At 39.5% G+C, this 26,554-nt stretch overlaps 1 protein-coding gene across 1 annotated transcript in view; it reads left to right on the top strand.

The window, feature by feature from the left end:
* Positions 1-26,554, top strand: part of kcnq1.1 (potassium voltage-gated channel, KQT-like subfamily, member 1.1) — a 192,109-nt gene that overhangs the window by 60,266 nt on the left and 105,289 nt on the right. Inside the window, exon 3 of the mRNA XM_020918481.2 lies at positions 18,965-19,055. Coding sequence (XP_020774140.1) covers positions 18,965-19,055 — 91 coding nt within the window. The remainder of the gene's footprint in view (positions 1-18,964; positions 19,056-26,554) is intronic.

The following is a 26,554-nucleotide window of genomic DNA, read 5'->3' on the forward strand; positions in this document are numbered from 1 at the left end:
CACCCACAGCGCACGCAAACACGCACGGAGCAGACAGTGACCGCGCAGTGAAACACACACTCATCACTCCACGAGGACGAGGAATGGAACAGAGGAACGAACCAAAAAAGCGAGTCCAATGTACCTTTCTGAGCCACAACTGAACAACTGAGTCACTGCGAACACGGCAACAATCCAGTGGTCCCCGACAGCACCCTCCCTACACGCCACAACTGAACAAAGCCCAGAGTCACCGTGAACGCGCCAAACAAAGTCCCACTGACCCATCCAACTGTTGTGTTTGGTTTAAAGTCCGGTGCGGTTTATTTGTGAAAAAAATTCAAAAATAGACCATTTAATATAATTATAATCCAAAGCGCCTTCTAGCCCAGAAAATAAGGTACATTAAAATCACAATGAAAACTAATCAAAACATAAACATCATGTGCTTGTTTCCTTGGACATGTCATTGCTCTGCCTCGAATGTTCCACAGTACGACACTGAACAGCTCTACCTTACATTTATTGAAATACAGGTAGTTTTATAGCTCAAAAATACCAAGAAAAAGAGACATTCTGAGTGTGAGTAGGATCGCCACAGATCTGACCTGTAACTTGGTCTTGCTTGGTCTTCATAATGATAGAAAGGTATAATACCATACAGTGAAACACACCAGACAAAGCAATGACATTTCCAAGAAGAAACGAATTTGACGAACCATCCACTGGAAAAGTTACATGGTGCACCTTTAACAATAATTATATAAAAAATATATATATATTTATGTATAATTTACTTCTTAAAAGTAGAATTTATTATCTATAAGAACTTTAAGAGAAATGAAAAATATCAGGCTGTCATTGTAAAAGCATTTATTTGAAGAGGACACGTGCAGGTTGGAGCTTCACCCTGAACTCCTGCAGTCTGAGTTTAAATTGGTCCTCACCTCTCTTTGTCTATTACAAAAGCTTTTAAATATTTTCTAACCTGTCTGATATTTTTCTTTTTCTCTCAATGAACTGTGCCCTTTTTGTGAGCATCCTTGGTTATATGGAGACCAGCAGCTCCCTGTCCCTGCTGTTTCTGAATATGAATTTTAAGTTGTCTTTTTTTTTACTTTTGTACTTGGATTACACTAATAAAAATATAGTGGTTTGACATTCCTGAGAATTGTCTTAAAGGTACACTGGTGAAGGGTCCGCTACCTACCTCTCTGCACTGGCTTCCTGTGGCTCAGAGAATAGACTTTAAAGTGGCTCTGCTTGTGTACAAGTGTCTCCATGGCCGAGGACCAAGGTACATCTGTGACATGTTAGTGCCATATGAACCATCTCACACTCTGAGGACCTCAGGGACCGGCCTCCTGCTGGTGCCCAGAGTCAGGACTAAACACGGAGAGTCAGAGTTTCAGATTCATGCAGCTAAAACCTGGAACAGTCTTCCTGAACATGTGAGACAGACCTCTACTCTGACACTGTTTAAATCCATGCTCAAAACTGTTCTGTTTAGCTGCATATGACTGAAAATGTGACTGTTTTCATTCTGTACTCCTCTCTAATTTAATGTCTCTCTCTCTTTTTATTTTTATAATGATTATTTATATATTGATTTGTTTGTATTGCAATTTTAATGTATTTCTTATTCTGTCAGGCACTTTGTGTACAAATTGTGCTATACAAATAAATTTGCCTTGTCTTGCCTTGCCGACTTAGCCTGATTCATCAGCTGGTTTCACTTTGTGGAAACTGTCTGACCTCGCAGCATTAGGAGTCATTCGCTTGATGCTAGACGGGTACTTTTTTATTTAATCAATTGCTGCTATTTGTTTTGACATATGTAATGTGCCAAATCCTGTAGGAAGAAGAGCAATAACGTCTTTTCCCTTGATAAAATTCACCAAACATTCTCTTTGTTCAGGCTTTAAATCCTCGATCTCGGGAATCGTCACCAACACAGAAAGTATAACTTCATCTACATTCATCTCGACCACTTTGTTTACTGTTGTGCTGCACCACAAAAGGGACCCAGACAGGTGCTTGAGTTTGACGTCATGGCTTCACAGCTCTTCACTGATTGGCCGGTGTGTGGTCTACAACTTCCAGGGTTCTTGCAAACCATCTAGTGTATTTTGATTTCTAACCTAGTCGCTGGAGAGAAATTAAATCGAGCAGAGGCACTAGGTGGCGCCAGCCTGGCTATTGCCTACTTGTCTCCATGGATATATTACTGCTTTGTCTGGAATATTCCATTGTATGACATTAAAAATATCCATACAGCATTTATTATTATGAGTGTTTCCCTCCACAGATCTGAATTGTAATTGTAATTGTCGTGAGTAATACAGTAGGTTTAATCTATACTGCAAAACTTTCCATACAAAGCAATAACATTTCCATGGAGATAAGCCAGTGACAACACCATCCACTACAAATGTTGCGCCTTTAATTAAAGAAATGCAGCACAAGTTTTTAACAAGCCAAGAGTCAAACCCGATAGATAATTAATCTAGATTTGATAAACAACATTAAATCAACATATTTGGGCAGTGGTATTTGCACTTCAGTCTATTGTCAATGCGGCTGGCTCCTCCTGCTCGTTTCTCACCGAGTAATTAGATTAAAAGGCCAAAGGTCAACTGCAATTCCACACAAGTCAATACTGCAGCCACCGCTAACCGTTATTGGACCAGCTAGTGATATGGGCTTCTCTCCCTCTCCACTCAGATGCTTATGAACCTCCGGGAGAATAACATTGATTTTGTGCTATTTAAAGGCGCTCTATGTAACTTGTGGGAGGGGAATTGCCAATTGTGTTTCTCAGATGTTATTGCTTTGCCTGGAATGTTTGTATGACGTTAAACCTGTCAATAAAATGCCTTGATTAGTTTAAAGGGCCTCGCTCTTCTCTCTAACAGAAAACCCCCTGTTCCACTTTGTGATGTCGTGTGGTGATACAGGAAGTGCGGCACTGTGTTTTTAGACTGCATACGCCTTCACTAGAATCATTTGGATTGGAGTTCAGCCCCGGAAATGTCAATTCTCGCTAAACAAAAGGTAAAAGGGAGCTGTTAAGTTGAAAACGATTACGTCATGACATTGTAAGGTGGAACAGTGCGTTTTCAGCTTTGGAGATGTTGACAGACTAATAACAGGATTACTCAAACATGTGTGAATGAAGCAAAACGCAAGTCCAGGCATGTTTTTGTGGAGGTAACGACATTATAACATGGCTTAAAGCTCACAAGAGTCAGTTTAGCGGAACATAGGACCTTTAATGCTATAGTGTGGAATGTTCCAGGCTGTGGTGTAACATCTCATTTCAAGACATTTGGTGCTGTACCTGATTTTAAAAATGATCTTAAAAATGTGAAGAACAGATTAAAGGAACAGTTTTAAATTTTGCACATAGTGAGCCAGAGTGTTGACGTGTGAAGACACTTTTATAAAAATTCCATCCATCGCTTGTATTTGCAGAGGTCACTGGTGCTAGGCTAGTGCAAGTCAATGGCCATAGTTAGCCTGCCACTAAAAACAGTCTTACCCACTCCACAAAACACCCAAAGCAAATCTATAATTACACCAGACTGTCCATGTAAATGTCTGTGTTGACAGAATAATGTTTGAAATAAAAATAACCTTGCATCGCATGAATCGTCACATGTTGAAGGACTATTTTCTCATATATCAGTCCACCACTGCCAAGCTTTCTATCAGGAAGTAAAACAATAAATCCTTCAAATGCAAGGTTGGTTTCACTTTACTAAATTATTCTATCAACACAGACATTAACATCAATAGTCTGGTGTAGTAATAAATTTGCTTTGGGTGTTTTGTGGAGTGGGTAAGACTGTGGGCTAACTATGGCCATTGGCATCCACTAGCTTAGCACCAGCGACCTCTGCAAATACAAGGACTGAATGGAATATTTTTTAAAAAGTGTCTCCACACAACTCCAACACTCTGGCTCACTAGGAAATGAGGCCCTATGTCCAAAATTCAGAACTGTCCCTTCCACACTGAATTGTGTAACTCTTCTGGTGGAGGTTCCGTCAGGTTCGGGTTCTGTTCTCATGGATGTGTTATTGCTTTGTTTGGAATGTTTCACAGTATGATATTAAACTTTTGTATCTCCATGGGGACCAAACCAGACCAAGATTGTTGTTGTTGTTGTTTTTTAGGTATTTCAGAGCTATAAAATCACCTGTAATTGAATACATTTAAGACAGAACTGTTTAATGTCATACTGTGGAACATTCTAGGCAGAGCAATGACATATCCATAGAAACAAGCAGGTGACGGATCCCCAGCCAGAAAGTTCCATAGTGCATCTTTAAACGATTTGCAAGAGTCAGAGCATCCGATTTATTCATCGTGATACGTTTACAAGCACATTTCATCACTCTTTTTTTCCGTGACAATAAAGCTAATAACAACTGGCATGCTAACCACACATTTCCTGATTCCCGGACAGCAAAACACTTTAAAATTAGATGCAGACAACGCACAGCAGACTTGTTTTATTTTTATTTTTTATTGTGACATTAAAGACAACACAAACAGCAAAAGAACTTAGACATTTTGACTTAAGGGAATAGGGAGTTCATGTTTCAAAGTTTGAAAGGTGTGACGAGACAGGAATGGCTTCTGTTCTTCTTATATGGAAGGGCAAGTGTGTGTGTGTGTGTGTGAGTAGGTACGTCATAAAACTGAAAAGAACAATAAGAGGGTAAGGGCGGAAAGAAATAAAAAACAAAAAAGAGAAAGAATAATTGATTGCGGCTCTCCCTTTTATCCCTTCTTTTCTCCTTCCTTTCCTCTCCTTTCATTCCCCCTTTGTTCTTTTGTTAATTATATATATTTTTATATTTTTAGACGTATTTTGTCCTTGCAAGCTGCTTATACAATATACCAGTAATTTAGCTTAAATACACGGGACAAATTGGGTACAGGCACTTCTATTTAGGATTTAAGGTTCACAAAAGCTTCTAAAATGCTATAAGGGCTGCTGGTGCATTTCTGATTGAAGCAAAAAACACAGTCTAAGTGTGTAGGTTCAAGCAGGTGACAGGAGAAAGTGTGTGTGCCGAAAGGGTCAAAATGGTGAATGTGAAACATGAATGTACTGCACAAACTCAGAGGAACTGAACTGTTACTGTATGCATGCCAGGAAAACAGATCTCTGGCCTAGTTTGATTGGAACAAGATTTCTAAAATGCATGCAAACGCAGAACTTCGACAAGTGGCGAGATTGAACTTGGAATCTTCCAAATCTCATTAACATATCTGCAATTCTCTGATCATACTCAACAGTGTAGTATAATCACTTTGGGAGAGGCATTCAACTGCATGAGCTAAGAAACAGCCAGGCAAATAATAGATTATGTCTTTGGACTAGGGATGGGCATGAATTTCGTCAATCACATTCATTTTTAATTGACAAACTGAATGTAGGTTTCTGTGCGTAGTGTAGCGTAGGGAGATGAGGCTGCGTCACAGTCACATGTTTGGGCTTTGTCACCTCCTTGGAGATCACTGTACCACTCAGTGAGTGTGTTTACATGCACATCAGTGTTCCGGGTATGATCGTTTTTTTGTTTTGTTTTTTTTGAGTAAAAAAAGGTTTTATCATGGTGCATGTATATGCAGTATCCCGGTTACTGTTAAAGTTGTTTTCGCATGCATCCAAAAGAAAAACACTTTTCAGTCTTTTCATCACAACAGTAGCGAAAATAAATAAAGTGACCAACATAAATAGAGTTAAATTACTGTTGAATAAAGAGCTGTGCTAAGAGCTAAGAGCAGCACTTACAATTTATGCAAATGGTTCATGTGGTTTTAAGTTTTGTTTTTGTAAAACATAAACAAATGTGTCAAAGCTGCATTAGACATATTATAATGTCAAATGGACTGACTCTATAGTGGTTATAGTTTATATGTTGTAAAGTTGAGTTTATTTATGCAGATTAGTCATAGTAATAATAATGATGATCATTTAATTTAATTAATTAATTAATTAATTAATTCAATATTTTATCAGGTAAGTTAGCTGAGAACACCTTCTCATTTACAATGACGACCTGGCCAAGAGGCAGAATAAAACAGAAGCACAAACAGAACACACTCACACATCAAACAACATGAAACACTGAATGTTAAAATAAAAAGCTTATAAACGTATCACAATGAATAAATTGGATGCTCTGGTTTAAAAAAACATTTAAAGGTGCACTGTGTAACTTTTTGGTTGGGGGTCCATCACCTGCTTGTTTCTATGGATATGTCGTTGCTTTGCCTAGAATGTTCCACAGTATGACATTAAACAGAGCTACCTTAAATGTATTCAATTACAGGTGGTTTTATAGCTCTGAAATACCTAAAAAAAACTACAACAAAAAAACCCAGCATTCTGACTGTGAGCAGGATCGCCTCTCCATAGATCTGACCTGTAACTTGGTCTGGTTTAGTCTCCATGGAGATAGAAAGGTTTAATACCACACTGTGAAACATTCCAGACAAAGTGATATAACATAAAATGAAACACTGAATAGAGACACAAGACAGTGAAACAGTTGCAGATTAAAGATATAAAAGTGTTTAAAAAAAATGTGCAGTTATCCTGTAAAATACTCTGGATGAAGTTTTTTAAAAGTCGACAGAGGTAAAAATGAACAAAGGTTTTAAAATAATATGACAATGTTAATGATTAATCAAAGATCGATCGTTAATTCTCCGGATGATCGATTAAGACATTTTTATTGAATGCCCATCCCTAGTTTGGACAAAAGCAATTTTGTTGCCTGGGATCCAAAACACACACTTTTTCAATACTTTACAAAGACAAATCTCCCTGAGTTCAGATGGGCGTGAGTGACATCAGGGACATGATTGGTCCATCCATATCAAAACATCGCACATTTCTGCAGAATCAAGGAGGGAAGCACTAAACTGTGATTTTTTATTTATTTTTTTCTTCTAAATGATGGATGACCAATGCGCGTTTCACATGAGTCACCGAAATAAACAAGTCTGATTGCACTATACTGTCTGAATCTGGCTTGAGGCACGACGGAGGGAATCATTCTGGACTTGCAATCATTTCAAACCAGCAGTGACTCAAATCCCTTTACTGCGGGCTATCTTATTTTGATCCCCTACGTTAAAATGGGGAAATAAAAACTACTGGAGCTTTTAAGAAGTTAAAAGAAGCTATACTCAAAGCAAATAACTTGTGAACAATGCATTTCTTAACATAAAAATAAAACAAGTCAAAGTAAATGAACACAAGTTTTATCTATATCTGCAAAAAAAAAGTGCAAGTACATGAATCCCCAAAAGTCTCTTAGTCTTTTTGTCTTGAAAAATAAGAAGAAAAACTGATAATGCAGCCTGTGTTATCTGCGCACTATTAGATAAGACCACACATTGTGCTTTTCTCTTTCAACGCTCTTTCATTACCAGGTCTAATTTCAAATAATCGTCTCCATTTAAGACTAAGATACATTAGATGCAATTACATAAAATGAGGCGAGAGTTATCAAACGGGTCGTATCGTCATTCATATATAAATGTCTTCATAAGGTACATATTTCTCTCTGTTCCAAATCTCTGTTCCGTTTGCGAGACGGAGTGGGCGTGCGAATAATTACAGCTCTGCAGATGTTTATCACCAATGTGGAGTCATGGGGCCCTATAAGAAAGTGCCATGTTTGGAAAGTCGAAATCGCAAATCCTTATCTACCCGCCCGCCCCGGTCGCGTGGTACCTCTGCGACCTTCAGGGGACCCGCCAAAATGTTTTCCTGTTTGTTGACTTTGTTGATTATTTGAGCAGTTTATCGTGCGTTTTGTATTCAAACGTGGCGCGCAGTTCAGAGGGGTGTCCTTCAAATCCGCGCTGCTTCTGGACCGGACTGAAATATCAATGGGAGAAAGGTGGAAAAGCATTGTTGGTGCGAGGCGAGTTGGGATTCAGATCACACTCCGGTGGCACCAAACAGTTCTTGAAGGCATGTCGTCTGAGAAACGTAAAGGAGATGTATTGTGCAAAATCGACTTTTCAGAGTTTCCCTTCCTATTTACCCGCTCGAAGCTGCATTCACGGTGATTCATGTTTGCCTGGGATCCAGAATACACACTTCTTACACTTCACAGTACTTGACAAAGATGTGAGTCTGTTTATCAGTGCGTCTCGCTCGAGTTCAGATAAACATGACTGACAGGTGAATTAAAAAGCTATTGCTCTTTTTTCAGATCTACAGTTTGTCATAGTATAGTTTCCTCATCACAAACATACTTGGAGTTGCGTTTTGTTTCATTCACACATGTTTAACGCACAAACCCTGCATTTTCAGGATGAGTTCTTCTCTCAAACAGAAAACACAAGAAAGCGCTTCACTGTGTTTTTAAACTCTATACTCGCCAGGCTGGTGCCACCTAGTGCCTCCACTCAATTCCATTTCTCTCCAGAGACTAGGTCAGAAATCGGAATACATTAGATGGTTCGCAAAAACCCCAGAAGTGCGAGTTTGTTCACCAGCCAATTAGCGAAGAGCCATACATTCTGTGTTGGCAACATTTCCTGAGATTCCCCAAATAAATAGAATGTTTGTTGAATTTTATCAAGGGGAAAGATGTTATTGCCCTTCTTCCTACAGGATTTTGGAAAATCTTAATATACCTGTTACCCCTGTTAGCGGCGCATTATACAGGTCATGACCAAATAGCAGCGATTGGTTAAATGAAAAAAGTACCTGCCTACTGTTGAGCGAATGAATTCTAACACTGCGAGGTCAGACCGTTTCTACGAAGTGAAACTGGCTGATGAATCAGGCTAACTCCATACACCTTCACTAGAAAAATGTGGATGATTTCATCTCGGAATTGCAAATCTCTATTGAACTAAAGGTAAAAGGTAGTTGTTCACTTGAAAACTCCCTCTTCATTAGGGCTGGGTATCATGATGAAGTTGCCGATACGATACATACCTCGATACAGTGTGCTTTCAATTCAGTACGATATATTTCAAATCGTTCAGTACGGTTCAGTAAAAATAAAAGCTAAATCATGGCTGTGACACTAAAAGTCTTTGTTAAACCGCTTCTTGTGCAAAGTGAATATGAAAAACGCCCATTTTACTCATCAAAACTGTAAAAATGTCAAATGTGTCGCATAAAAGAGCTTCCTTTCACTAAACAAGCAACAAAACTATAGTGCTGTAACAAAATAATTTAGTAAAATATACCAAAAAATACTCTTGGTGATATATCGATACAACAGCCCACAATATAGATACTGTATCATCACATTAAATGATACGGTATATCGTTATTTCTATATTTTTGCACACCTTCCTGACATCACAAGGTGGAGCAGAGCATTTTGAGTTTTGGAAATGTAGACAGACTAATAATCCAGGATGATTATGAAACAAAGCTCAAGTCCAGGTATGCTCTTTTTATTTAACAGCATTATAACATGGCTCAAAGCTTCCAAGATTCAATTTTGCATAATAGGGGACCTTTACGAAATCAGGGGCATTCATGATCCGTGCATGGTTTTGAGCAAAAAGAAAGGGGAAATAATACCAAAGGATTTCTGCAGAATAAGCATTAGATTTTGATGTAAATGGCAGGTGACAAATGAGCTCCTTCCTTTCACATGCGTCAGTGAAAAACCTGATTCCAATGTTCTGTTCTGGGTCGAGACTTGATAGAAAGAATGGTGAGAGTGGAGAGATTGATATTGCAGTGTTTCAGATGACATCAGGACATTCTGTTGGTGAATATTATTTAATACAGATGGAAGAAAATGCAGATTTTTGTTGTAATACAGTGACTTCTTGGGTCAAGTTCAACATAGGTGCATTTACGTTTTGGATATTTCGTGACAAAATGCAATGTATTCAATAAGAAAAACTGTCTCTCACCCCACATCTGGGAGTATGACGTCATCATGTTCTAGAACAGACATGCCAAATTCAGGCCCGGGGGTCAAATTTGGCCGCAATATACCGTATTTTCCGGGCTATTTGACGCGCTCTTAAGCCTCTAACCCCATCAAAAAACGACCACGCGCCCCGCAAGCCAGAGCGACCTACACACGGATCCACTCGGGTGCCCCAGCACGACTTCAGTAAACTACAAAGCAGCACCACCCACAGAACACGCAAACACACACGGAGCAGACAGCGACCGTGCAGCGAAAAACATCCACAGACACACTCATCACTCCACGCAGACGAGGAATGGACCAGAGGAACGAACCGAAAAACTGAGTCTAATGTGCCACTTCTAGCCACAACTGAACAGCGGAGTCACTGCGAACACGCCAACAATCCAGCGGTCCCAGACAGCACCCTCCCTACACGTCACAACTGAACAAAGCCCAGAGTCACCGTGAATGCGCCAAACAACGTCCGACTGACCCATCCAACTGTTGTGTTTTGTTTAAAGTTCTGTGCAGTTTATTTGTGAAAAAAGTTTGAAAATAGACCATTTAATGACAGTGCGTCTTATAATCCAGAGCGCCTAATAGCCCGGAAAATACGGTAATTATATTTGGCCCGCGAGATCATATCAAATATGTATTAGAGCTGCCCGCTGGCTCAAGATAGGCTATAGAGACACTATTTATTTAAATGTTATGTATTATTTTATTTTATGCTTGTTCTGGATTCAATGTTTAAGCAAAACTGTTATTGAACATGTATTTTAATAAGAAAAGGTTTAACATTACATATCTCAAAAGAAGAGAAAACATGCAGATGTTGTTGACATTTTTAATAAATATTTAGTTTGGCCCACGACTTTTAATTTTGGCTCTCTGTGAATTTGAGTTTGACATCCCTGTTTTAGAATCTGAAAACCTGAAAATATATTCATATTAGAAAAGATATTGAAAGATATTCTGGATTTGACAGGTAACAGTCATGCATATTTCAGTATTTATTTATTTTTTCAGCTGCATTCAAGACACCATTGCTCCAATAAACCACCGTTTTCACCACCACCGGTACACACACACACACACACACACACATGCTTTGTACTTACTTTGTTCTCTCATTTTATTTTCTTCGTTTGTGGTACACATAGGATTAGGCTGTGTTGCGTAGTCATATTTGTACAAAAAAAACACAAAAACACTGCATTGTCACACTTGCATTATCTACAACTATCCACAGGAGGAGCCAACAACATGCCATACATTAAAAGAGGCTTTGCAATTTTTCAACCTAAAAATCTTTTATTATGCTGTTTTAGATCAATATTGCAATAAAATATCCAAAATGTAACATGATTTATAACGATATAGCACACCGTATAACATCTTTAAAAGGTGTCTCATCAAAGAAGCTTCCCGAGAGTACTTTGTATTACTAGTGCATGATGAATAATCCTGCATTCAAGCGACACCTTCTCCTCAAGAGGTGCAAACGCTCTGTTCTACCACTGAAAGGGTGCGCTCACTCCTGGGGGTGGGTCCCTCACGGTGCTCTGACAGCTCAATGTCAGCAATCAGAAAGTGTGTGGAACAATCCGGCCTGAAATACAAAACATTTCTCTCAGAAATGCGCTCATTTAGACCTACGTATTGGTGGTTTTCAGAGTGTAAATATAATAAGAAAAAAATAAGTAATAAGAGAATATAAATGAAAGTTCACAAATGTTGAACCGTATCATTTATATCTGTGAGAAAACCCTTCATGCAAGCTTTAAACCATGTTATAATGTTTCCTCCTCAAAAACATACCCTTTATTATTAGTCTGTCTGCATCTCCAAAGCTCCAAATGTTCTGTTCCACCATGAAGCGGTAGTTTTCAAGTTAACAGCTATGCACTTTACCTTTTGTTCAGCAAAGACTGGCAATTCCAAAGTTGAAATTATCAAAAATGATTCTAGTGAAGGTGACATAGCATCACAAGGTGGAAGTGTTTTGAGGGAAGAACTCTGCAGGTTTTGTGTGTTAACCATGTGTGAATGAAATTAAACTCCAGGTCTGTTTGTGATAAGGAAACATTAAAACATAGATCGGGGTGGGCGAACTACGGCCCGGGAGCCCTATGCGGCCCTTTAATCTTCTTAATCCTGACCCTGAAGAAGACCCTGAAGTGTTTTTTCAAAGTCATTTCAATAAATAGTAAATATCATGGGACTTGAAAGACAGATATTTTGTTGTAAAGCTTTGTAATGACTTTCAATTATGGGATATTTTAATAACATGGGACATATTTTCTACATATCCCATGTTATTTTGCTCTCTTATGAGGTGGATTGGCTAAAAACTCCATCCATCTGCCCCTGGTTTGGCCCTTCCGTCAAATTTGAGAACTCTTTGTGGCCCTCGAGTCAAAAAGTTTGCCCACCCCTGACATAGATTAAAAATAGTGTAATATGGAGCCTTTAAATGTGAATGGTTGTGTACATGTTGTTGCTGAATATCTAAATATAGGGAACCGGTGCCAAGTAAGAATGTTGGGGTGAATGATTGGTGGTCGGAAGATCTAATGTCACATATTGGCAGTCTTGGTTCTGTGAGTGTACCCCAGGGCAGCTGTGGCTAGAGAAGTAACTTTACACCAATGAGTATGACATGAAACAATAATGCATGTTTTTTTTTTAGATTCTAGAAAGTGATGATGCTATACTCCCAGATGGGGGCTTAGTACGTGGAGGTACGCTGTCCACCCACTTCTTCTGACGTGAGATATTAAACGACCATTTATACTGCATAGAAAATCAACAACACACATGGATCGTCATCAAACTATAGAACAAAAGAACTAAAATACAACATTTTATGATTTATCTCTCTGTCAAAAAAAATCTCCTGTCAAAATCGTTACAGAACATGTTCAAAATCCGAAAGAGCCAATATGAGCTCAGAGGCACGACCATGTTTATTAAAAAGAAAATCAGAACAAACATTATGAAATTTTGTGTATCTGTTAAAGGGGTGGAGCTGTGGAGAAACTGTACAGAAAACCTAAAATTGTGCACCACTCTCTTTCACTTCATAAAGAAGTTTAAATGTTTAACTCTGGACAGATACATGAAATATGATACTTGTGCTGTAGTACTTTGTTGTACTGTTACTGATTAGTTTGTTTTCTCTTGCTGTATTTATGAAGATGAACTGGTGTTAAGATGAAGCTCTGACAAAGGAATAAAGGGTAAAGGCATAATGAGCTTAAGCTTCAGCCTTCACCTTTTCGGTCTGTGTATGTTAAATATGACTGTCTGTGAATTCATGTCCAAAATATACCTGTAACCGAAATAAATAAATAAATAAATTAATTAATTTTAGTCCTCCACTAAAATGGCAACTGAACAGAAAAATATAGATTAGAGAAGACGCCACCAGCGTTCAGACACCCAAGCCAGAGCAACCAGCTAGAGCCAACAACACCCAAGTTCTCACAGTTTCAACCAACGCTAAGGTGCAGGTGGCGGGGAGCTCCAGCAGCTCACCGTTCACGATATGGACGGAAGACGTGGAAGAGAAAAAAGAAGACCTATCCCTGGATCGATGCTAAGGATGAGAATCTAGGCTTCAAGGTGTGCTCGTCAATAAGTGATTTATCTGTATTTAAAGCGCAGGGTTCACGAATGGAAGATGCGTCACGAATCGCGTACCCCCACTTAAAAAAATCCCCACTACATCACTGGATATGGGGTAGTATCTAAATGGTAAATACACAAATGTTGAACCTGATCCTTTGTGACTAAACCCAAGAACTCATGCATTACAACAAAAGTCTGCATTTTAACAGTATCCATTTTAGCTGTCCCCATCTGTATTATATATTATTGGCCTATAGAATGTTGTGATGAAACCTCACAATATAAAAGTGACTAGAGTACTTTTGTAAAGCTCATCTTGTATTGAAGTTATGATAGTTTACTTCTTATATTCTTTCAAACATACTGTATTAGTGAGATGTGTTTACACAACATGTCAAAGGTAAGCACATCTCACTTATACTTTGTCTGACTACAAGAACATAGGTTAATTAACTATAATGTCAAGGCATTATTATGAAACTGCACCAGGAATAGACTGAAATAACCTATTGTCACCTCCAGTGTAACACCTTTAAGTGGAACTAAACACTAAATCCATTCTGCTACTAAACTCTACTTACTGCATGTGGGGTTTAAGAGCATTAACTGTTCCTAGTTACTTTTTGTCAACTTTACTGCAAACTAGGCACTTTTGAAGCTTTCTGGTCAAAACACCTAAATCTAAGAAGTGGAGTTTGAAGTGGAGATACCTGTCACCAATCATACTGTTCCTTAGGGATGGGCATGATTAGTCGATTAATCGATAATTGATCATTAAGAATTTCATTGATTACGTTCATTATAATCGACAAACGGAATGTAGGTTGCTGTGCGTAGCGTGACCAAACAGGGGTCCGGACATGTGCACTCAGAAGGAGCGAGCAAACACAAACAGTCAGTCAGCCTGCAACATGCCGAAGTGCAAATTCGTATTTAACAATGACTTGTACAAGAAATTCCACGCTTTCCGTTGCATTCGGGGCACGTGTGAGGCCAAGCGCACATTGTGCAATGCAGCACATATGTTTCCCCCAGGTGAGCGCTGTCCGAGTCCCCACCACCCACCCCCCGTACGGTGTCCTGGTTTTGACAAACGCAAATATGGTCACACTAACCTGTATTCCACTGAGTCATGTTGCATCAGCGCCTAAGAGCTGTTTTTTTTCTTTGTTTAATTTATGCAAATTAGCCATGCGGTTTTAAGTTTTGTTTCTGTGAGAGTTGCACAAAACTGCATTAAACGCATGATAATGTCAAACGGGCTGATGTGGCTCTAGAGTGGTTACGGTTTATATGTCGTAAAGTTTAATTTATTTATGCAGATTAGTAGTGCAGATAGTAATGATGATAAATTTTAATATAAAAAAAAGTTAATGATTAATCGATAATCGATCGTTAATTCTCCTGATGATCGATTAAGAAAATTTTATCGAATGCCCATCCCTACTGTTCCTTATACCCTATAGACTGCATATATAAATGCACATATCTAACCTGCGAGCCACTGCTTTCCAAATAGGAAGTAAGCATATGCATGAAATAGTTCCTTTGAGCTCTGATTCCAAATGACTCCTAAATAAAAAATAAAAAAAACATCGGCGGTCTCTGTAATTGCTGCTGTCAGGCTCATCATTCTGACCTTAAAATATTAATATTAACCCAGACTATATGATCCTGGTGTTTATATTTCACTATTGTGTCCTTAAATCAAGATAAGAATATTAACAACAGACCAATGAGGCATCTTCTTTCTTCCGAGGTCACTTTCGGCATCCTCGCTCCTGATTGATTGGCTCTTTGTTTTACTAATATAGATACAGTGTGTCCTGGTTGCAGATTAGCCACTGTAACTGCTACTCAACTCGACTGGCTTCATTTGGTTGGAGTCAAACGCTGTGGGTGATGTCACACTCACTTAATCCACTTCTTAATACAGTTTATGTCGTGCCCCGAGACCCTGCCCCTCCTTCCTCCTCACTCTCCTCTTTAGTCCTCTGGGTACTGCCTGGTTCAGCAGCTCTATTTGAAATGTGGTTATGGGCGAAGTTTGGGTGTTTAGTTTCACTTTAAATTGTCAGAAAATATATGAAAACTTTACCCAGCTGTTATGTTCGCGCTCTGACTGGTGGTGCTTGCTGACCTAATGCAGTGTGTGGAGCAGGTCCTGAGGCAGAGCCCACTGTCCTCCTGCCCCCCTGCCTTCTGGCCCACAGGCACAGCTCACACAGACCTGGCTCACGTCCACCTGCCTGAGGGGACAGCAGCAGCTCCAGGAGAATACTACTAATACAGGCCCTGTGGATGAGATGTGCTGACAGGGACTTAAAGGCTATGCACCTGACATTTACCGTCTTATAAACCCATGGAAAGCACAACCGGAACCGTTTAAAACTTTATCTTCACTTTCTTAATGAATTCCTGGCAACCGAATTATTCACCGTCACAGTCATACTAACAACTAGCATGCAAACAGTGCACCATTATGTCCTAATTTGTGGAGGGTACAAAGGATTTATAATCACATGCAGACAGCAACGCTTCATCCTTGAGACTTGTGTTGCACGTTGCACATTTTGGGTGGAACTGTCGGTGTTGATGACATATTTATATATTTAAAAGCATCAGTTTACACCAGAGGCATCAAAGCTTTTCCTGGAACGCCAGCCTCTGTATTTTCTCATGTGTAAACACCAAACAGCTTTATATTGCTCACATAGTTGATTGGACTACTGTAAAAAATCTGTGTATCATTCGTTCATTCGTTTTTTAATATAAAACCAAAAATTAGAAACCAAAAAACAGTTTTCTTCATTATTTGTCTCCAAAACCAAAATGAAAAAATGGAAAACGATACATTTTTTTTCAGTTTTTGATTTTGTGTTTAAATGAAGAATGGAAAAAACGGATAACGGCCGTTTCTCATTGATGTGACTTCCGTGACTGCGATGCTGAACTTTTGCATACAGACTGAACCAGGACTGATCCAGGTCCAGGACCAGACGGGACTGAGATCGAGACCAGACTGAGACCAGTCCGAGACTGAGATCAAAACTGAGATCGGGACCAGACCAAGACTGAGACCAGACCAGGACCAGAGCGGGACTGAGACCGAGACCAGGCCGGGACCAGACCGGAGGCTCAGAGTCCGCGGCAGGGCCGGATCTTGAAGCTGAGGCTCAGACCCCGCGGGGGCTTCGAGTCAAAGCTCAGAGTCCGCCCTGGTCCCGGTGTGGTCCCGGACCTGGATCAGTCCTGGTTCAGTCTGAATGCAGCGCAAAAGTTCAGCATTGCAGTCACAGAAGTCACGTAAACGGGAAACGGCCATTATCCGTTTTTCCCATTCTTCATTTAAACACAAAATCTGAAAAAAAAAAACGAATCGTGATCTGTTTTTTTCATTTTGGTTTTGAAGACAAATAATAAAGAAAACAGTTGTTTTTTTTGTTTTCTTGTTTTATATTGAAAAATGAATGAACGAATGATACACGGATTGTAAAATACCAAATAATAACCGGCGCATTTATTTGTTTCAATCGCTAAATAGACCAGGCATTTATTTGAGACCAGGCAGTAATTTGGGGCAGGCGATTAATTCCTTCCTCACAAAAATCTAGCTCAGCAAAACTGGGAAACTATGGTGCTTAAATTATTTTAACCAGTACGATTATAATTTGCAGTTTTTACAGCACACCACGGAGGAGGCGTCGCTGTTATACGATGGCCTGGAGACTACTTTGCCTACCTTGTTGACACGATTCCTGCTGCGTCGCCCCTTTGCCACAACTTTCCTCTTATGCCATAGCAGCTACAGTGATATTGCTGCTTCCTTTGAATTGTCAAACTGAAGTACTATAACCAAAACTCCTAAAAACTGTTTCATTTTCCTACCCGCTATGTTGTGCCGTCTTTCTTTGTACGTTAGTTTGAAATAGGGATTCCACAACAACGTCATTAATTCCTCCACTTTTACTGTGAAGATGATGAGGGTGATCGGACGCAATGCAGAGATTGTAGCCTATCCATTCAGTCGCACAACCAGTCTGGTAAAGGCAGGACTGAACTGAAGTCAAACCGCTCCTATGTCGGCTGTAAACATCAGGCTCTCTGTGGTGTCACTGCACTAATCATCATATCTTGGTTAAATAAAACACAAAAAATGGGAAATGGGAGTTTGAGCAGCCTCCTCGGCAGCAGACACAATGACTGCTGGGGGTGTTGGCATAGAAAGTAGCTTTCTATACAGACTCTGCGTTTATTTGGAACCGGCGGTTATGTATTAAAATATACACCTGCATTCGGCATTAAAAGGGCGGTTAATTGAATCTCGGCTACTGGCAACAGTTGACAAGAGGGACTTTGCATAGCAGTAAAAAGTCGTAATTAATTAGGTTGCTCACCATATAAGTTTCAGTTTGCCTCATCTCTCTTGTTAAGTTGTTCTTTTAAAGTTGCTGTTTGATGTCATAAATTGGATTATACTTATCCCCCATGGCTATAAACTTTGTGTAGTTTTTCACAAGTTCCCAAGGTCCTGGACGCACAGTGTTTGCTCGACTGAAGTGTTTTTAGACAACTTATTTTGAAAGGGCATCAGAAGTTTTTTTTGACACCACATGCCTGTTTTCTGTAGCCAGGCTGGTGCCACCTAGTGCCTCCGCTCAATTTCATTTCTCTTCAGAGACTAGGCCAGGAATCAGAATACACTAGACGGTTTGCAAGAACCCTGGAAGTTGTAGACCGTGCACGGACCAATCAGCGAAGAGCTGTGAAGCCATGACGTCAAACTCAAGCTCCTGTCTGGGTCCCTTTTGTGGTACAACACAACAGAAAACAAAGCGGTCGAGATGGATGTAGATGAAGCCAGACATTCTGTGTTGGCAACAATTCCCGAGATGGAGGATTTAAAGCTGGAACAAAGAGAATGTTTGGGTGAATTTTATGTTTGGTGCATTACATACGTCATGACCAAATAGCAGCAATTGGTTAAATAAAAAAAATGTACAAGCCTACAGTCGCGCAAACAAATCCTAATGCTGCAAGGTCAGACTGTTTCCACAAAGGTGAAACCGGCTGATGAATCAGGCTATGTTTTCTGTGTTTCCCCTGGTAAAAAAAAAACAAAACCTGGAGATGATATGGAAAAATTTGAACTGCAACCTGGCGTAGATTGTCTGACTGATTCGTGCTATGTTACACTGCTGCTTTCCCGTGGGCTGGAGTTACTTTGAATTGCAATTTCAATCGCAACCACCGGCCACTTTTTTTCACATTTTTTTCCAGATATAAAACGATGAATATTTACCCCAGGCATTAAAACAGAAAAACAGAAAACTACCTCAGAGACTCCAGAAAATAAATGAATGTCAAAAGGATATGAGGCCAGGTGTGTGTAACCTTACATTACTGGTGCTCGTGTGTTCCAGGTTCCTGATCGTTCTGGCGTGTTTGGTGCTCAGTGTGCTCTCCACCATCGCCGAGTATGAGCGATTCGCCTACGAGACTCTGTTCTGGGTGGTAAGTCTCATTCTGCAACTCATCTGAAGAAGTAAAATAGCTAAAAAGTAATAGTATCAGGGTTGGTGAAGGTGAAGCTGTTTACTCTCTTAAAGGTGCACGGTGTAACTTTTCTGCTGGAGGGTCCGTCCATCATCTGCGTGTCTCCATGGAGATGTTATTGCTTTGCCTGGCATGTTCCAAAGTATGACATTAAACAAATATATTTTGGGTTTTTACTTCTCAACTACAGCAAAAACATGAATTATTATTATTACTGGGCAGCTCCACTTCTCCACAGATCTCACCTGTAACTTGGCCTGGTGATGTGGCCTGCTTGTTTCCATGGATATAGTTGAATTAAATGTCATACTGTAGAACATTTCAGGAAAGAACAACAGATACTTGAACCGTTTATTAGAAAAGTTACACAGTGCACCTTTAAATGTTTAACACACGAATCCTGCATATTTACGCCGAGTTCTTCTCTCAAACAGAAAACACTCTGTTCCACGTAATGATGTCATACAGGAAGTGCTCCACAGTGTTTTTAAACTCCACACACCTTCATTAGAATAAGGCTACTTTTATATGATGACGGTCTGAACATAAGATGCAAAAGTGGCGTCGCGTCTTCACTTTTTATCCCCCCTTTAGACAAGCGTTTTTGGGAGGAAATCTGCTTGCATACGATGACGCAAAAGTGTGTGGAATTCGATTAGGTATGACGCTAGGTGGTGATGTATGTGACGTAAACGCGTACGCGACGTGAGCAGATCTGACCAGAGTTTTGCGTCTTGAGCAGTGTAGACGGAAACGTTACAGCGGAGCGTATTCAACTTTTCCATTCTGGAGGGTGGTTTCAGATTTTGCATTTTTAAGTCCCACAAACGCTGTCCACATCTAAACGAAAGGCACTTCCGATAAAATATTTTGTAGTTTTTACCCGCAAGCGTTCTCATGTAAACAGGCCCTCATTTTGATTTCTCAGCCCTGGAATTTCCCATCTCTACTGAACAAAAGGTAAAAGGTCACTGTTAACTTGAAAAATACCACTGCATGACATCACAACGTGGAAAAGAGCATTTTCATCTTTGGAGATGTAAACAGACTAATAATAAAGGATTATGCAAACACTTGTGAATGAAACAAAACACAACTCCAGGTATGTTTTTGAGGAGGTACCAACATTCTAACATGTCTTAAAGCTCACAAGAGTTGATTCTGTGTAATATAGGACCTTTAAATACATGAAAAACTGAACTAGTTCATTTCAACAGTTTGCAGTGTTCCAAAATTTTTCCTTACCTAACCTATTTTGACCTCAAGAGCTGCTTATATCTGTACTGAGGTGAGGCTCAAATACATGCCCTTTGTTGTTCACCCTTGAGTCTCATGAACAGTTGACCCTACGTAAGTATAATATGTCATCTTTTCAATCTAAATATTTGAAGTTAAATTAATGCGATCTTTCAAACAGAGCACCTTTTATATCTCAATAATTTCCCTAGCTTTTCACTACACACTACTGCTCTCCACTCACCAGAGCTGGAGATCAGGTGTCCAAGAGCATCGATCGGAGCTCTGAAGACTGCACTACACCACTTACAGAATGAACTCAGGCCGAATTCACTTTGGACTCCACCGTGAGAGTGTTTGAGAAAGTGGAGTAAAAACCTAACATTCATGGAGTGTTATCAGAAACATAAAAGCATAAGTTGAGGCTGTATAAAAGTGATTTGCGTCATACTGTGGCCAAACCCTGTCAATGCCCATTCTCGATCTCGTCTGATCTCGGAAGCTGAGCAGTGGTGGGCCTGGATAGACCGCTGGGAGTACCAGGTTCCACAGTGGGGCAGCAGCAGCTCTGGTGCATACTACTGTTGTGTCCTTAGGCAAGATACTCCATCCACTGTATTAAATTGGTATGAATTTAGTGTGTGTGATTGGTGGTGGTCGGAGGGGCAGATGTGTTTTGTGGAGTGAGTGAATAATGCAATGCAATTCAAATCCTCTCAAATAAAATCAAATACTCCTGACATGTGGCTACAGCAGAAAGTCCCCTCCTGACTTTCACTTAACAAGTGGACAATAGATCTATCACGAATTTCAGACTTCCAGTCATTGCGCAATGCATACTGGGAAGGATATTCCAAAAAAGTGAGTATCAAACCGCCATGTTTGTTTTCCCCGTAGGATACGTCTATCGACAAAGCCAGTCTTGTCTAGTCGTTTGAACCATATCACTTTTGTTTCTGGTTTTGATATTGTCATATTTTAGTTTTGGGATTTGGACATCCTAATTGTGTGGTTGTTGGGTGTCCTAACAGCGGAAAACAGCTCAAGAAATTTGTTTGTGAACTCTATAACTGCAAAAGAGAATCAGATCTGTGTGACTGCAAACCTCCATTCAAACTGTTTCCCTTCCCAAAGGAATTGAAAAATAGTGGAAAGGCGATGGGCAGGATTGATCCACAGAAAGGACCAAAAAGGAAACCTTTGGCTGCCTATGAAATCATCCCGAGTTTGCAGCGGACATTTTGTATATGGAGCGCCAACAAATCAAAATCCTGATCCCTCTCTCCACCTTGATTACAAATTTAAAAAGTCAACACCAAAGCAAAAGGCACCCACTGTTCACCAAGAAACACCTTCCACTGCAAAGCGACCAAGACATGATGTTGCTGTAAAGTCATAAGAACAAAAAAGTGCTTGCTTGTCTTCTATACCTCTTGCTTAACAAATGGGATTGGTTGAGCTCCACATACAAAATGTTCGCTGCAAACTCTGGATGAATTTCTTAGGCAGCTTTCCTGTATATAAATACTGCTCATCGCCTTTGCCTCTCACTGTTTTTCAATTCCGTTGGGAAGGGAAACAGTTTGAACGGAGGTTTGCAGTCACACAAATCTGATTCCCTTTTGCAGTTATAGAGTTTCCAAACTTCCGAAGCCCATTTCTCGAGACATTTTCCACTATTAGGACATCCAACAACCACACAATTGCGATGTCTGAATCCTGTAACTAAATTATGACAATATCAGAACCAGAAACAAAAGTGATATGGTTCAAAAGACTAGAAAAGACTGGCTTTGTCAATAGACGCATCCCATTGGAAAAACAAACATGGCGGTTTGATGCTCACTTTTTTGGAATATCCTTCCCAGTATGCATTGCCTGGCATTGACTGGAAATCCGAAATTCGTGATGCATCATTGGATAATAACGTTAATTACATTTAGCAACAATATATGATCAATAACACTTTGGACTGACAGGTAGATCCATAGATCCTTTTTGATTCCTGAAGCATTTGTAGAAGTCTTATTTCTTGGCTAAAACTGTTTAATGCAGTTATAGTAGGAATGCTAAAATTGCTCAATGAGTTGACAGCAAGAATTACTAAATCCCAATGAAATATCAATGCTTACTAATTAAAGGGAGTAGAAAATGCTGGACCGGATTATTACTGTCTTAAAAACATGAAAAAAAGAATTTGTTCTAATTCTAATTCCTCACTTTCCTAGTGCACTCCCAGTGTCCTAATTATTCACTGCGATTAGTTTATAAGCTCTTTTCACAACTTTTAGAAGCCAGAGAGGAGTTTTGCTACTGCTACCAGAGGATTATAAAAACACTTTACGATTAGACAGCGTTCTCATTTTGACATTTTGACCCTAAAAGCGGCTTTTACAATATACCTGTCCTGGTGCCAAAAATGTAATTTATTACTTGAAAACAAAAAGCACCATATTCTCCAGTCGTGACACTCAAATTACAAACGGGAGTCAGGCAATTATTATAATTCATCAATACTGCATCATCATTAATTAATATAATAATTCGACTTTTCACAATAACAAATATTGACAAAGAAATATCACAAAAAAATTATAATATTGAAACTACTCTATCCCTTTGACACAATAAAAAATAAAGCAAAATAATTCCAGTAAACCTTTTTCTTTTTAAATACAGTATTAAAAAAAAGCATGAGCTACAACAAATAAATAAAAGAAAGAACCAATAATTAGTCTTGGAGGTTATTTTTTTTAATTCCTCTGCAGCTCAAATCTTAACTTATTACACAAAAAAGAGCTGAAATTTCCAGACTATTGCAACAAAAAAATGCTTACGATTAATATAGAGCCTCAAAACGTATAGTTCCTGCTTTCATATATTGAACAAGAAGTCGATATATAATAGTTATCGAGACAGGCCTAATAATAATATTTACTAGACCTACATTGAAACATAGTATGTGTCAAAAATAGATGAATTACTAGACAGGACAAACAAGACTCATTTGAGAGAAATAAAGTACCATGATTTAATGCAGAAAGAACAAAAATGGGGCTGTTTGCTGCAGGTGTTCCAATCAGTAAGAGCAGGTAGAGGGTGTTCTTGGAAAAAGGATCAAAACTCAAACACAATGGATTCCAGGCACTCCAAACAAGTAGAAAAAGTAAAAAAAATTGCACGAGGAAAATTTTGTTAATAGGCCTTTATTTAAATGGCCAAAGCCAACATGTTTCGACCTTAACTGGTCTTCATCATGGTTTTTTTATTAATTAAAACAAAACATGGGCATGGCCTTCAAGTAAAACACATCAACCAATAGCAGGCTGGAGTCCATTAGAGGCAGACAAAACAGGTGCGCAATCAGCAGCACAGGACGTGGCACAGGCAAAAAAATTTGTAAACACAATACACACAAATGTGCACACTAATATAATAAAGAAAATAAAGAAAATAAATACATAAACAAAAACATAACACATTATCATTACCATTATTATTATTACCAATAATGTATTATTGTTTATTTATTTATTTATTGTATTTTATTATATTAGTGTTATTATTTTTATTTTTTATTACCTCCGCCAAGGAGGTTATGTTTTTGCCCACGTTTGTTTGTTTGTTTGTTTGTTTGTTTGTCTGTTAGCAACATAACTCAAAAAGTTATGGACCGATTTTGATGAAATTTTCAGGATTTGTTGGAAATGTGAAAAGGAAGAACTGATTTCATTTTGGGGGTGATCCAGGAAGAAATCCTGGATTCTGGATCACTTTGAAATTTTAGTTAACATTGTGGTAAATGGGGCCAAAACTTTTGTTTCTCAATATCTCGGTTAATTATTGACCAAACCCCATGAAATTTGACTCAGGGATGGACAATGGGATCCTCTTTCATATTATCCAAAAGGCTGATCCGGATCTGATCCAGAAGACTGATTTTATCGCAATTTATATAAAAAAAGGGGGTAGTCCTTGGCGGAGGTCTGCGCTCTCTGAGTGCTTTTCTAGTTATTGGCCCTCGCCACTAACAATGTTAGGGGCGAGGGGTATTATTTTCGCTCGGTTTCTTCCGCTCTTTTATTGGCCCTCGCCACTAACAAAGTTAGGGGCGAGGGGTATTGTTTTTCGACGGTTTCTTACGCTCTATTATTATTATTTTTCCTTGCAAACGATCGCGATTTTGAGGGCCTAAACATCGACGAAAAGTCCCCAAACCGGGTATCAGATCGATCGTCCCGGTGAAAAATTTCATAAAATGGGCATCGCGACTATGCCCAAAGCCCAAATGCACATTTTGAGATGAATGGGAGTCTGAGAGGCAAAATTCTGTCGTACAGTCACGAAATTTGGAACAGTGATAGAACTCAAGGAGACAAGCGAAAAAGTCAATCATTGTGCACCCCTATGACGAACAGGAAGTCGGCCATATTGGATCAAACATTCGCCGCCGTTTTGACTTGGGGGTCTACAAAAAGATTCAAGTCCCCGGGGTTTGGTCCAAATGAGCTCAGATTTGACATGTCACATCTACAGACATGAACTCACAGAAATTGTCAACATTTTTTGGGATACTCCTTACCGCCCGTAGCACGCTGCCGAAAAACACCTTCATTTCCTGTTTTTTCGGTGACCTGTCACGGCCACAGGCATTGTCCTAGAGAACAACAAATTCAAATCACAATTGTGTGATCCAGGCCTGAATGTGATGAAATATGAAATCTAATAAAAGTGAACTCTATAGCGCCCCCTAGCATAGACATGAAACGTCAACATTATCAGATTAGCACCAAATTTGGAAATACAATTCTACACATGAATACAAGCAAAAAAGTCCATTATGGATATGATGCATTTTCCACCATTGGCCAGCAGGGGCGCAAAGACTCCCCCAAGAAATTGTTAAAAAATTGTTATATGCCCATGTTTAATCGGATCGTGCTGAAATTTGAATCAATAATGCGTGATCTGAGCCTGAATATAATACACTATAAAACATATGACAAGTGAACTCCATAGCGCCCCCTACCATAGACTTAACATGTCAACATTATTGGATTTGTACCAAATTCAGGGAATAAGTTCTATGCATGATTATGAGCAAAAAAAAAAAAAATAACGGACATGGTGCATTTTCCGCTGTTGGCCAGCAGGGGCGCAATGACTCCTAAAAATATTTAAAGGTGCATTATGGAATGTGTCTAATTGACGAGCTGTCGGCCTGGGCGGATGTCGGGAAGAGAGGGTGGCGTGCCGGGACGGTCGCGAGTCCCCGGAGGTCGCGTGGGGGGGCGGTGCCATCATCATTATCAATAATTACCATAATAACATATACATAGAGAGCCTATCAGCATTCAAACCCAGATGTTCACATGCTCTCAGTTTATGAATCCAGAAAGCTTCTCTTTGATTTAATTTCTGAAGTCTGTCTCCACCTCTTGCCAGTGGTTTCACATGTTCAATAGGCAAGTTTCAGCTGACGTCATTGTTATTAAAAGCCCGCGTTGCATGCTGGGAAATATTTTGGTCGGAGGTAAGAAACATGATAGCGGTCAAACACAGTGCGTAACCTCGCGTATTTATCCCCGATAATGACAAATTCCTGCTGCTTTATCGGATGCACAAATAGAAGCACGGAAGAAGGAAAATGTCTTTTTCGTATTCTGAGTGAAAAGAACCACTAATGGCAAATTAAATGGCTTTCAAACATTCGCAGAGCAAATGTAGAAGATCCGAGCAAACTGTGGACTCCAACAAGTTCAACAACACATCGAGACTCTTTCATCTTTTCTGCTGTGAATGGCCCAGGAGTTTCCATCAAGTAATATTTAGCCAGGTAGTTGGAGATTCCAACCAGAAATTTGGTTTGGTCCACCTTTTAGGGGTTGAAAAGGGTGATTTGGCGTCCATTGGTTATGACCAATTTCTGGTCAAATGGTCTTGGGTCCTCTGCCGTTAGAGTGGATAAATAACCGGGATCAATACCCTTTACGTGCTTTCTCGCTCTGTCCGTCATGTTGAATTAGTGTTTCTTGCCGCTGACCAAAATAATTCCCAGCATGCAACGTGCGCTTTTGTCAACAATGAAACTCGCCTATACCTTCAATACGAAGCAGAGTGTCATTGCTATTATGATTTTTACAAAAATGAGGAGCCATTGGGTAGTCCTGGTTTTTAACTCTAATTGCATATTTGTGCTCGGCTAAGCGATCTCTCATACG

Source organism: Boleophthalmus pectinirostris, unplaced genomic scaffold, assembly GCF_026225935.1.
Source record: "Boleophthalmus pectinirostris isolate CB_2022bp ecotype Guang Dong unplaced genomic scaffold, ASM2622593v1 HiC_scaffold_19, whole genome shotgun sequence".
NCBI lineage: Eukaryota > Metazoa > Chordata > Actinopteri > Gobiiformes > Gobiidae > Boleophthalmus > Boleophthalmus pectinirostris.